Raw genomic sequence first — 11,950 nt, forward strand, 5'->3', positions numbered from 1 at the left:
ACACACACACACACACACACACACACACACACACACACACCGTTAATCAAGTTTGTAGCCGTGGGTTATTTAAAGCCATGTGCTTCCTGACCAGTGAAGAGCAACATCAGGGTAAAGGGGCAGTGAATTGCTGGATCAGAACAGATGTAAATGCATGTCTGGAATTCACCAGGATGATTGATATATAGTCCACCTGGTAAACAGTAGGCCTATAAAAAAAACACCCTTTCAAAATAAACCTGGTAAACAGTGGGCCTATAAAAACCACCCTTTCAAAATAAACAGGCATCATATAGTCCAGGGTCATTTCTCAAAGTGCTTTTGATGGCAAATGGCTTCTTACTGTCTACAAAACAAGGTGAACCTTTCTCATATGGATGAGATTACGTTCATGCATTAATCACATAATCACATACTTTTGTAATTGCCAAATGTAATTAGCATAATTAGCTACTAAATGATCATCATGAGTTCAGTATATTGCCCTCACAAATTAATAATGTCAATCTCTAAACGCCAATTTCCCACAGAAACATACAGGGAGATGTTCCCCTAAGTGTGTCCAGGATTCAAACATTCAAACGTTCCTGGTCCAGGAACATTATAGAAAAGAGTATATAAACACACAGAGGGAATGGGTTTTATGTTATAGCTTACTTCTTTGTTTTTTCTTCTTCTTCTGCATGTTTGGGAATCCTTTCTAATATTCTAATACAGTGTTTTTGAAAGTGGTAAAATAGGCGATTTCCTGCCACATCTCATGGTGAATTCAAATTGAAATGAATGAAAAAGCAAATTCAATAAAAAATCCTGTGAAAATCAATGCACCATATTTCTGTCAGATACCAAACGAATATAACGAGCAAACACAATCAAAAGGTTATTTATTTCCATAGTCTCATGGAAACAAGTAAAATAAATAATATAGTTGTGTTCATGTCAGTACAGGAACTAAATTAAAGCTGATTTTAACAATAAAATATCATTTTACAAACTTGGTCAGATAAAGGATTTTTTTCTGCAAAGCCTCCAATACATAAAATCCCAGTGTTTCTCTAACAGCTATGTGAACAATTAAAATAGTGAGTAAACCACAAGGGAAATACAGACATGAATGAAGGGTGGTTAAGATATTAATTATTATTTCTAGACATTATTATCCTTTGAAGAAGTTATCGAGTGATTAGAAACGAAACAGAAAGAAATGCCGCCACAATTATTTAAATATATTTCTATTTAGATTTCAATATTTAGAGAATGATAATATACTGTATAATAATGATGATTTGCATAATTTAAATCTCAAAATACTCAAACTAGAATCTCTGAAATAGGTTAATTTGTATGAATGACCTAAATGTGCACGTGATTTATCCTCTGGATTGTGGATAATTAATTGAGGATACATTATTAATCTGGCTGAGCTGCTTTGACACTGATAAGGATATTATTAATTCATAGCTATTTTGTATATTTAAAAAAGCACTCAAAGAGGGATGTAAAATCATTTTAAAGATGAATACAAGACTGTTTTAAATTTTGAGAATTTTGAACACTCTTAAAATTTGAGAATTTTGAATTAAATTCTGTTTGGCTGCTTGTTGATGAGATTTTTAATCTGCTCCTAATCTACACCACTTCACATTCCCACTTTGTATTATTCCATGCTGCTTTCCCGTGAGTAGCAATTAAGCCTATGATGCTATTTTTAACAGTGAAACCCCAAATCATTATTATCCAAATGAATCCACTAATCCAAAACACATTTGACAAAAATAGCTTATATCTATTTCCTCATTATGAAAACACATGCAGTCCCTCTGAACGAGAGCAAACAAAACGGGACAAAGCAGACTTCTCTCAGAGATTTTAGATGCTGTTTCAGACGTAAATGGGAGAGCAGGAAGATGGCACAATTCCCTTGGACACAGCAGAGGACTTGCAGAGCAACGGCACATTAATTAATTAATAATGAATCATTAATACCACTTCTCTAACCTGAGAATGATGTGTTTGATGTCTGGCCAGGCTTTCCTCAAACACGTCAGTCCTTTTCCTTAAACTGGACAGACATGAATCACAGCTCCAACTGCCAAACTGCATATGTTTGTCACATAATTTCAAAAGGACAAAACGGAGCCAATATATCAGACTTTTAAAAAAAACAGTCTGTGATTATGTAAAGGAGCAAATAAATATATGAGAAGAGGATCAAAAATTAAAGAACTCCTCCTTCAGAAAGTGAAATCTGTTCAGCCTGGCTCACCAAATCTTCTGGGGACCTATGCAGACGGTCAGAGCTGCAGGTCACAAACCCACCAACTAACCCAGTCGAACTGATGAACTGAACAAGATGAGCCAAATAAAATTTAGAGTAGGTCTTTCCTATGGATGGTTATTTTTATTTTTATTTTTTTCTATGATTCTATGATTTGGGTTCTATGATTTTTATTTTACATTTTACATCTTAAAAAATAGGCCTATGCTGCAGAATATTAGGTGACAAAATACTCAATTGATTCTGTGTGTACGTACGGCATTATTTTAAATCGTTGAAAACATCAGTATTTTCTATTGTACTATATGCCAAACAGAAGTCAAACGACAGTCAGTCAAACTACAACCTGGAATGAGGCAATCAGGACGTGTGCTTGTGCTGCTCTCTAGTGGTGAAAAGTGGATTGTCTCCTTTGACACGATGCCTGTGCACCGTAGATGCCAAAGATGATCAACCAGCAACAGTACAACAATAGTCTGTTGCAGACTATTGTTTTATTTGAATAAAACAGTCCCACATCAACACACTGCAGCCCAAATGTGCAGCTGCACATGAGCTGATTGGCAGTTGACTCAATTAGGGTGACCATGTAAAAGCATCTGTTAATCTGAATCTTCTCAAGAGTCTGGAAAGGAACCTCAGTCTAAAACAAAATGCACCTCAGCTGCCTAATGTCCTGTACTACTTATGTACTTATATCTGGTAATTCACATAACCAGATATAAATGATGTCTATGTCAACATACTAGTCTTCACATAACACATGTGAACTCTGGATCTTAAAGCATTAAGGAGTCGTTTCAAGACAATCGGTTTACCCTAATTAATATGCAAATGTATGCAGCAAGGTCCTCCAGAATTTAATCAGATCATCATCGTCTCTATAGGGAGAACGTGTGGTGTAAGGATGAAGTTACTGTGTTCACAAGAATGTGTACCATGTAGCCTGGTGGCAGGACATAAAACAACACACACAGACATGATGACATCATGTCCCACATACCATGTAGCCTGGTGGCAGGACATAAAACAACACACACAGACATGATGACATCATGTCCCACATACCATGTAGCCTGGTGGCAGGACATAAAACAACACACACAGACATGATGACATCATGTCCCACATACCATGTAGCCTGGTGGCAGGACATAAAACAACACACACAGACATGATGACATCATGTCCCACATACCATGTAGCCTGGTGGCAGGACATAAAACAACACACACAAACATGATGACATCATGTCCCACATACCATGTACCCTGGTGGCAGGACATAAAACAACACACACAGACATGATGACATCATGTCCCACATACCATGTAGCCTGGTGGCAGGACATAAAACAACACACACAAACATGATGACATCATGTCCCACATACCATGTACCCTGGTGGCAGGACATAAAACAACACACACAGACATGATGACACCATGTCCCACATACCATGTAGCCTGGTGGCAGGACATAAAACAACACACACAAACATGATGACATCATGTCCCACATACCATGTAGCCTGGTGGCAGGACATAAAACAACACACACAAACATGATGACATTATGTCCCACATACCATGTAGCCTGGTGGCAGGACATAAAACAACACACACAGACATGATGACATCATGTCCCACATACCATGTAGCCTGGTGGCAGGACATAAAACAACACACACAAACATGATGACATCATGTCCCACATACCATGTAGCCTGGTGGCAGGACATAAAACAACACACACAAACATGATGACATTATGTCCCACATACCATGTAGCCTGGTGGCAGGACATAAAACAACACACACAGACATGATGACATCATGTCCCACGTACCATGTAGCCTGGTGGCAGGACATAAAACAACACACAGACATGATGTGAACACAAATCTCATGAATCCAGAAGAAAATGGCTCAACACATGGATTTGATCTTTATCTCCTAAATATCAGGAGTAAAGAAAGCAGCCTTGTTTTCTGATTGACCATCGTGCTTCTTCTCTTTTGCTCATCCAATGGGTTTTGAAATGAATTCATGAAATTAAATACATAGAGACACTGCGGAGCGCGTCATCATTCAGAAGCCACGCCCAAGACGGGGGAAAACACAAACTCCTGTCCAATCCTAGCATTCTCCTATGTCACGTGGATGGTTGCGTGTTGCACCAAAAGATTGTATATACGGAAGATGAACAGTCCAACTTACTTCTTGACAGCTAGATCCACATTTTTCTTCTCGCCAATTCTCAATGGCTTCCTTGTTTTGCTCGGGAGTACAAAAAAACTTTAACTGGCGATTTTTTACATTTGTTTTCTGCGCAGTCCACCACACAACAGCTTTTAGCTATGTTTAATTCAAGGAAAATGACGCTGGTGTGTGGAAATGAACGGAGCTCTTCCCCCGTGATGGGCGGGGCCTATTACATGCAGTGTCTCTATAATGACCAGAATAAAACCTAAAAGAAGCAGCACTCACAGAAGTTTCCAGGTGGCTGTAAGCTGTGTTTGGTCAGGGCGCACCAGCCCACGGGGAAGATGTCTCTGGAGTCGAAGGGGCACCAGTAGTCGAAGGCTCCCCGCCAGCCGTCAAACATGACGAAGGTCTCCTGACCTCTGACCTCCCCGACTGTGGCCGGGCAGATCAGGTACGGGTTCTTCCTGTCTACTGCCTCCAGCTTCATACCGGGCTGGAAGTAGGTCTTAGGAGGGCTGGCTGGTTCCTGCACACAAACACACAGGCACCCACGCGCACACAGACACACACACACACAACCACACACACACACACACACACACACACACACACACACACACACACACAAACACACAGGCACCCACGCGCACACAGACACATACATACACACACACACACACACACACACACACACACAGACACACGCGCACACACAGACACACACACACACACACACACAGACACACACACCCACGCGCACACAGACACATACACACACACGCACACACACACGCCGTTTTCAGACATGCATTGAACTCCCGAAAATATCCAGACATTACTTGGAACGGATCCTAACCCCCTGCGCCCCCTAGTGCCACGTCCGTGTGGCGCGCGTGTTTGAATACATGATTCTCCATAATACCGTCCGTAAGAGCCGACGCCGAAATGGTCAAGCAGATGAAGGAAGCCGGTGGTTTATGAGCTAATAATGAGGTGCCTCAGTGAGCGAGCGCTGTGTGCACCAGATCAACAACAAAAGATCTGATTCAACGGACATACAGTACGTAGTCCAGATCTGATTCAACAGACATACAGTACGTAGTCAAGATCTGATTCAACAGACATACAGTACGTAGTCCAGATCTGATTCAACAGACATACAGTATGTAGTCCAGATCTGATTCAACAGACATACAGTACTTAGTCCAGATCTGATTCAACAGACATACAGTACGTAGTCCAGATCTGATTCAACGGACATACAGTACGTAGTCCAGATCTGATTCAACAGACATACAGTACGTAGTCCAGATCTGATTCAACAGACATACAGTATGTAGTCCAGATCTGATTCAACAGACATACAGTATGTAGTCCAGATCTGATTCAACAGACATACAGTACGTAGTCCAGATCTGATTCAACAGACATACAGTATGTAGTCCAGATCTGATTCAACAGACATACAGTACTTAGTCCAGATCTGATTCAACAGACATACAGTACGTAGTCCAGATCTGATTCAACGGACATACAGTACGTAGTCCAGATCTGATTCAACAGACATACAGTACGTAGTCCAGATCTGATTCAACAGACATACAGTATGTAGTCCAGATCTGATTCAACAGACATACAGTATGTAGTCCAGATCTGATTCAACAGACATACAGTACGTAGTCCAGATCTGATTCAACAGACATACAGTATGTAGTCCAGAGTTCATATCTGAAAGTGGCTAAAGACAGACACATAAACAAGTAGATCAATAAGTTCACACAGCCTCTCAAACCATACCCATGTCAAAGTCATTATTCAGGCCTGACACGTCACTTCCTGTATATTGCTTAGTTTGCTCGGCCCAATTTTGGGCTTTTATTAAATATGGGATGCAGGCTGGTTGATGTTATCCACCTCCAACATGATGGTGCTCTCTCCCTGACCACAGATCAATACAATCTGTCAAACCTGCAATGTCAGATTTTCTTTCTTTGAACATTTTATTTATTTGATGAAATAATGTTTTTGTTTTTTCAAAATGTATTTTTCATTTAAAGGCAGAAAGATATCTGCTAAGCCTAAACCAGTTCTATTACCGTGGGATTCGATCAAGTTTTAGTGTCTACATGATTTTGTGATGGTCTAAATGCTGGTTTCAGAGGCTTTTCCACAACAACAAAATTGTTTCTAGGGGAAACACTCAATGTTTGGAATTTGGGGGGGGGTGGCATAAAAATGGTCACACTTACAGATATTGAATATTGATTATTGGCTATCCTATCGACAGCTTCATTAAAATATTCATATTGTATTGATCGCTGCCTCCAGTGGTCACTACCTTCTTAAAAGCGGAGGCTGGGGCCATCTCTGCTCCACTCAGTGTCCTCAAGAGGAACATGGGCCATGAGGAGGCATTCATCCTGAAACCTGAGCACACAGTCAAAACTACAGGTCACACTTCATCTAACTGTCAAGATGTTAGGGTGGACTGATGGTGGCTCAGAGGAGACAATACAATGAGTCAAGTTACTGCCCATGAGTCCAAAGGTTCTTCATACATTCAACATTTTCTGCATATAGCTATACAGTAGGTACAGAAGTAAATACATAAATAAATTAAATTATAAAATGGTCTTATAAGGCTAAATTTCACAAACTTTAATTATTTTGATTAAATTAATCATTTCAACAATTCACCCACAAAGTGAACCAAATTGTGGATAAATGAAATATACATGGAAGTAGAAAATGTCTCAATTAAATTTGAGATCATCCTTAATTATGTTTATTATTATTAGAATAAGTAACTAGGTAACTCATTACATGTTTGGACATATATTCGTCCAAACGCACTCTGAACCAAAAGCTGCGATAAGTGAGGCTCTACTGAAATAACTGGTCTAAGAAAATAGCTGAATATCCCACTGCTAACTGTAACATTTCAAAGGCCTGGCTTACCTAATGGAGGCTGCAGCATGTCTCCGGTCCTCTCACAGGTTCCTATAGGCTGGATGTCTGACGAGTCGACCAATCGCCAGAAGTCGTTGGTGTTGTCGCTCCCGTCCAGACGCAGGCGCAGACGAGTCCCCATCATGCCCATCACCGTGGCGATACACACAGAGTTGGAGTTGCGGGGGTCACGCGCCTCGAGCTTCATACCTGCCTTGAAGTCGTTGGAGGGAGGGATCCTGGCCTGCAGGTCAGAAGGCTCTCAGTCATCATTATCATTCATGCACTAGGAGGATCAGAATTGTTTCCATTTCTGATGTTAAAGGGGCCCTATCATAGAATTCTAATCTTTGTCTATTTATATACATAAATTATTGATACAATTTTTATTTAGTTTGATTGATTTAAGTTAAAGTTTCAGACTAACTCCAGTCAACACATCACAATTGGACTTAGTCTTGATTGGCTCTCCTCACTAAAACGTCACAAAAATCCTTCCAATCAGGCAAGTTTGCAGCATTTGAACTGACAAACCCCCAGTCAGCAGATGTATCTCATTTGAATTAGCGGAGCATGTTCTGATATGAGATTAGTCCTCAGATTCCTTCGATAAAATACCCTTTTAACTAAATTAGCCTACATCTATTTACAAAACATCACGAGGATCATTCTTGAGACATAGCATTGAAAACAAAATCATGAAAACTGAACAATAACCTTTGACCTTTAACAATAACCTTTGATAATTGTGAATTAATGAGCAGCTGTACCTGTCTGAAGCAGTTGGGCGAGGCGGCAGTGGAGGAGGTTTCCCTCAGGTACTCTTCCCAACTGAATGGTTCTAGAAACAGGGTGGAACAAACTACCCATTACTGAAAGGTTGTAATTATGAATTATGACTGGTGTAGACCACAAGTGTACTCTCTATGTGACATCACTGATGATGTCACTGATGATATTAGGGGTGCACCGATCGATCGGCAAGCAATCTGTATCGGCCGATATTGACCTCAAATATGCGATCGGCGATCGGCAATTTTTTCATATTTAAAAAAAAAAAAAGCCCTATCACTAATCAGGCTTTCCAACGATATAAAATACAATGCCAATTGGTATTATTAAAGGGGAGAAATAATCAACCTAAAATAACGTTTCCAAACTTTCTTTGAGGAGTTTATATATCGGTGATCGGTAATCGGTGATCGGTCGATGATCGGTTGGGCAGATATTTCCCATAGGCGATCGGCAATCGGTGGCAAAAAACGTGATCGGTGCACCCCTAGATGATATTATCGATGCTGTACCAGAATTTGAATGTCTCGGGTCCCTAGATTTTTGTGACGTCAAAGTAGGGTCACAAGCCAAAAAGGTTTGGGAACCTCTGGGCTCTGTTGTGTGGGTGGGCTGAGTCCACCTGTGACTGTATGGTTCCTGCAGGTTGGGCAGTCCGCACCTTGTGATGTGCTCGGTCGAGCGCACCACTCTCTCCAGCGCCTTGCGCTCCTTGACGGTGCAGCTGCCTGTCAGCAGGCTTCCTATGGTGCCTCGGTAGAACTCTCGGAGGATTTGCGGCCATACTCCAAATTCCTTTAGGTGCCTGAGGCCGTACAGGTGCTGTTGGGCCTTTTTGCCGACTGTGGAGGTGTGGCCGGCTCATGTCAGGTCCTGGTGGATGTTGACTCGGTTTCCACCTCTCCACCGCTATCCCGTTCATAGTGACTGGAAGGGGGGGGGGGGGGGGGGGGGGGGGGGGGCGTGCCTCCTTTCCTGTATGTCCACAATGATCTCTTTGGTCTTGGAGATGTTCAGGGAGAGGTGATTGGCCTGGCACCATTGTTCCCGGACGCTCACCTCTCTCCAAGTCTCCACGGCTGGGCTCTCGATACAATCCAACAAGCTTATGGTGTCAGAGCTAGGGATGGGCATTTCTAGCAAAAACACTATTCGAAATTCGCTGGCCAAATTCGAATTTAATTCGAAATTCGAAAAAATAAATAAAAAAAAAATGTAAAAAAAAAAAAATGTTTTTTTTTTTTTTTTTTTTTGTGAGTGAAATGTTGCATTGTCTCCCCTGATTCTAAGTCTACGGCTTTATTAATTAATATAAAAAGCTTCTGCTGTGGATTTTTAGCTCAAACAAGCATTGCACCACTGAAGTAAAGAACATGTTACATGACATTGACATTTTCGAAAATAAAAAACAGTTTTGACAATCATGAGTGGTTCATTAAATATTTAGTAGGCTCAGGTCTGAGTGCCAAAGGGGTGCCAAAGTCACCCCCTCTCCCTCTTCATGGGATTTCATCCGCCATTCATTTTTCCATAAACCTTGCTTAAAATGCGTATAAAAATTGTTTTACTTGCTCAAACCAAGCGATTTGACTATACTTAGAATCAGGGGAGACAATGCAACATTTCACTAAAAAAATTTTTTTTTTTTTTTTCGAATTTCGAATTTCAATAATAAAAGTCGACCTTGATAATAACAACGATTTTTCGAAAATTCGAAATTCGATGCCCATCCCTAGTCAGAGCAGGAACTATTTTCTTCTCCACTTAGAGAACCTGGGTTACAGTGTAACCAACCGATCTCAGCAATAATGTGGCTATCCTTGCAGCTAAGCAAGGAGGAATACTGTTTCCAGCCTAACTTGCAGTGTTTTTCCTTGGTGTGTATAGCACAGAATCAGATGATACAGCAGGCTCTCTTAGGCCATGTTCAGACTAGGAGGCCAAATCTGATTTGTGAACTTTAGTGACCTATTAATGATTCTATCCAGATTGGTCTTATGAGTCTGGACGCTCCAAGCCTGATTTGTGTCACTTGTCCCAAACCACATATGGAGGTCTGGACACACAGATCCGACTTGAACACTTGCCCAAATCAGATTTGTGGCCAAATGAAATTTGGGAAACCAATCAAGATAATGATGATTAATGACTGTAGCAGCCAATCGGAGTTGCCTGTAGTGTGAACATGGCCATAGAACATTGAGAACATTTGAAATAGAATCCAAAACTGTTAAACAGGTGGAAAAACTGACTGGGGGGGGGTTAAGATCTGGAATAGTTGACTGATTACTCTCAAAGCAAACACAGAGCACTGGCTGGAGGAGAAAGGATTTAGTCAAAAGGTTGCAGACTACAGTGTTCATGAAAAGGTTGCAGACTACAGTGTTGATGAAAAGGTTGCAGACTACAGTGTTCATGAAAAGGTTGCAGACTACAGTGTTCATGAAAAGGTTGCAGACTACAGTGTTGATGAAAAGGTTGCAGACTACAGTGTTCATGAAAAGGTTGCAGACTAAAGTGTTGATGAAAAGGTTGCAGACTACAGTGTTGATGAAAAGGTTGCAGACTACAGTGTTGATGAAAAGGTTGCAGACTACAGTGTTGATGAAAAGGTTGCAGACTACAGTGTTCATGAAAAGGTTGCAGACTACAGTGTTCATGAAAAGGTTGCAGACTACAGTGTTCATGAAAAGGTTGCAGACTACAGTGTTGATGAAAAGGTTGCAGACTACAGTGTTCATGAAAAGGTTGCAGACTACAGTGTTGATGAAAAGGTTGCAGACTACAGTGTTCATGAAAAGGTTGCAGACTACAGTGTTCATGAAAAGGTTGCAGACTACAGTGTTCATGAAAAGGTTGCAGACTACAGTGTTGATGAAAAGGTTGCAGACTACAGTGTTGATGAAAAGACAGAAACAGGCCAGATATCAGATCTGCTCACCGTTAGATTTGTCCAGCGCAGAGCCTGCTGTGATGCTACTTCTTCTCTCCTTCTTCTCCTCTTTTTGCTCTGAAAGAAAAGGTCATTGAACCAGTCATCAGCAATAGAGAAGATCATTACTATGAGAATGAAGCCATATACAGTACAGTACTTTGTGATTATTATGGATCTGAGAGCACATGGCAAGATGGCTTATGAACTCTGCACCTAAACAACACAAACTTGAATTGCCTGATAAGAAACTTAAATTAGGTTATGTTCTTGTAGACACTTGACACAATATGAAATATTATCTTCTTGTGGTTATACCTTTGACCAAATTCTTGTTATTAAAAAAGTCCATTTGAGAATCCGTTAGGAGACTAATAATAGCATGATAACCACGAAACATATGAACAAACAGAACAGTGATGCGAGCATTGCTGAAGCTCCAAACCCTTTACCTCTGTGCGGTGTTCTGCCCATGATGGCTGCTGGTAACTAGACCGCTCCAGATGAGGTGAAGTCCAAGAGGCAGGGGCGTCGCCGGGTACCCACACATACACTGGAGGAGACACAGCGAGGAGAGGGGCGGCTTTAGCTCAGGAGGTAGAGCGGGTCGGCCAATGACGCAAGGGTTGGCGGTTCGATCCCAGACTGTGTGGGTCAAACTCATGGTAGGCCTACTGTGTGGGTCAAACTCATGGTAGGCCTACTGTGTGGGTCAAACTCATGGTAGGCCTAGTGTGTGTGGGTCAAACTCATGGTAGGCCTAGTGTGTGGGTCAAACTCATGGTAGGCCTA

General features: G+C 41.2%; 1 protein-coding gene across 1 annotated transcript in view; it reads right to left on the reverse strand.

Annotated features, from left to right (window-relative positions):
• LOC310790975 (polycomb protein SCMH1-like) overlaps positions 1-11,632 on the reverse strand; it is a gene marked incomplete at its 5' end in the record, with an annotated part of 37,402 nt that extends 25,770 nt beyond the window's left edge. Inside the window, 6 exons of the mRNA XM_083652694.1 lie at positions 4,768-5,011; positions 6,824-6,912; positions 7,444-7,678; positions 8,205-8,275; positions 11,168-11,236; positions 11,611-11,632. Of these exons, the coding sequence (XP_083508820.1) occupies positions 4,768-5,011; positions 6,824-6,912; positions 7,444-7,678; positions 8,205-8,275; positions 11,168-11,236; positions 11,611-11,632 (730 nt within the window). The remainder of the gene's footprint in view (positions 1-4,767; positions 5,012-6,823; positions 6,913-7,443; positions 7,679-8,204; positions 8,276-11,167; positions 11,237-11,610) is intronic.
• Between the last annotated feature and the right edge of the window lie 318 nt (positions 11,633-11,950).

Source organism: Poromitra crassiceps (assembly GCF_964638095.1).
Source record: "Poromitra crassiceps genome assembly, chromosome: 16".
NCBI classification, from domain to species: domain Eukaryota; kingdom Metazoa; phylum Chordata; class Actinopteri; order Beryciformes; family Melamphaidae; genus Poromitra; species Poromitra crassiceps.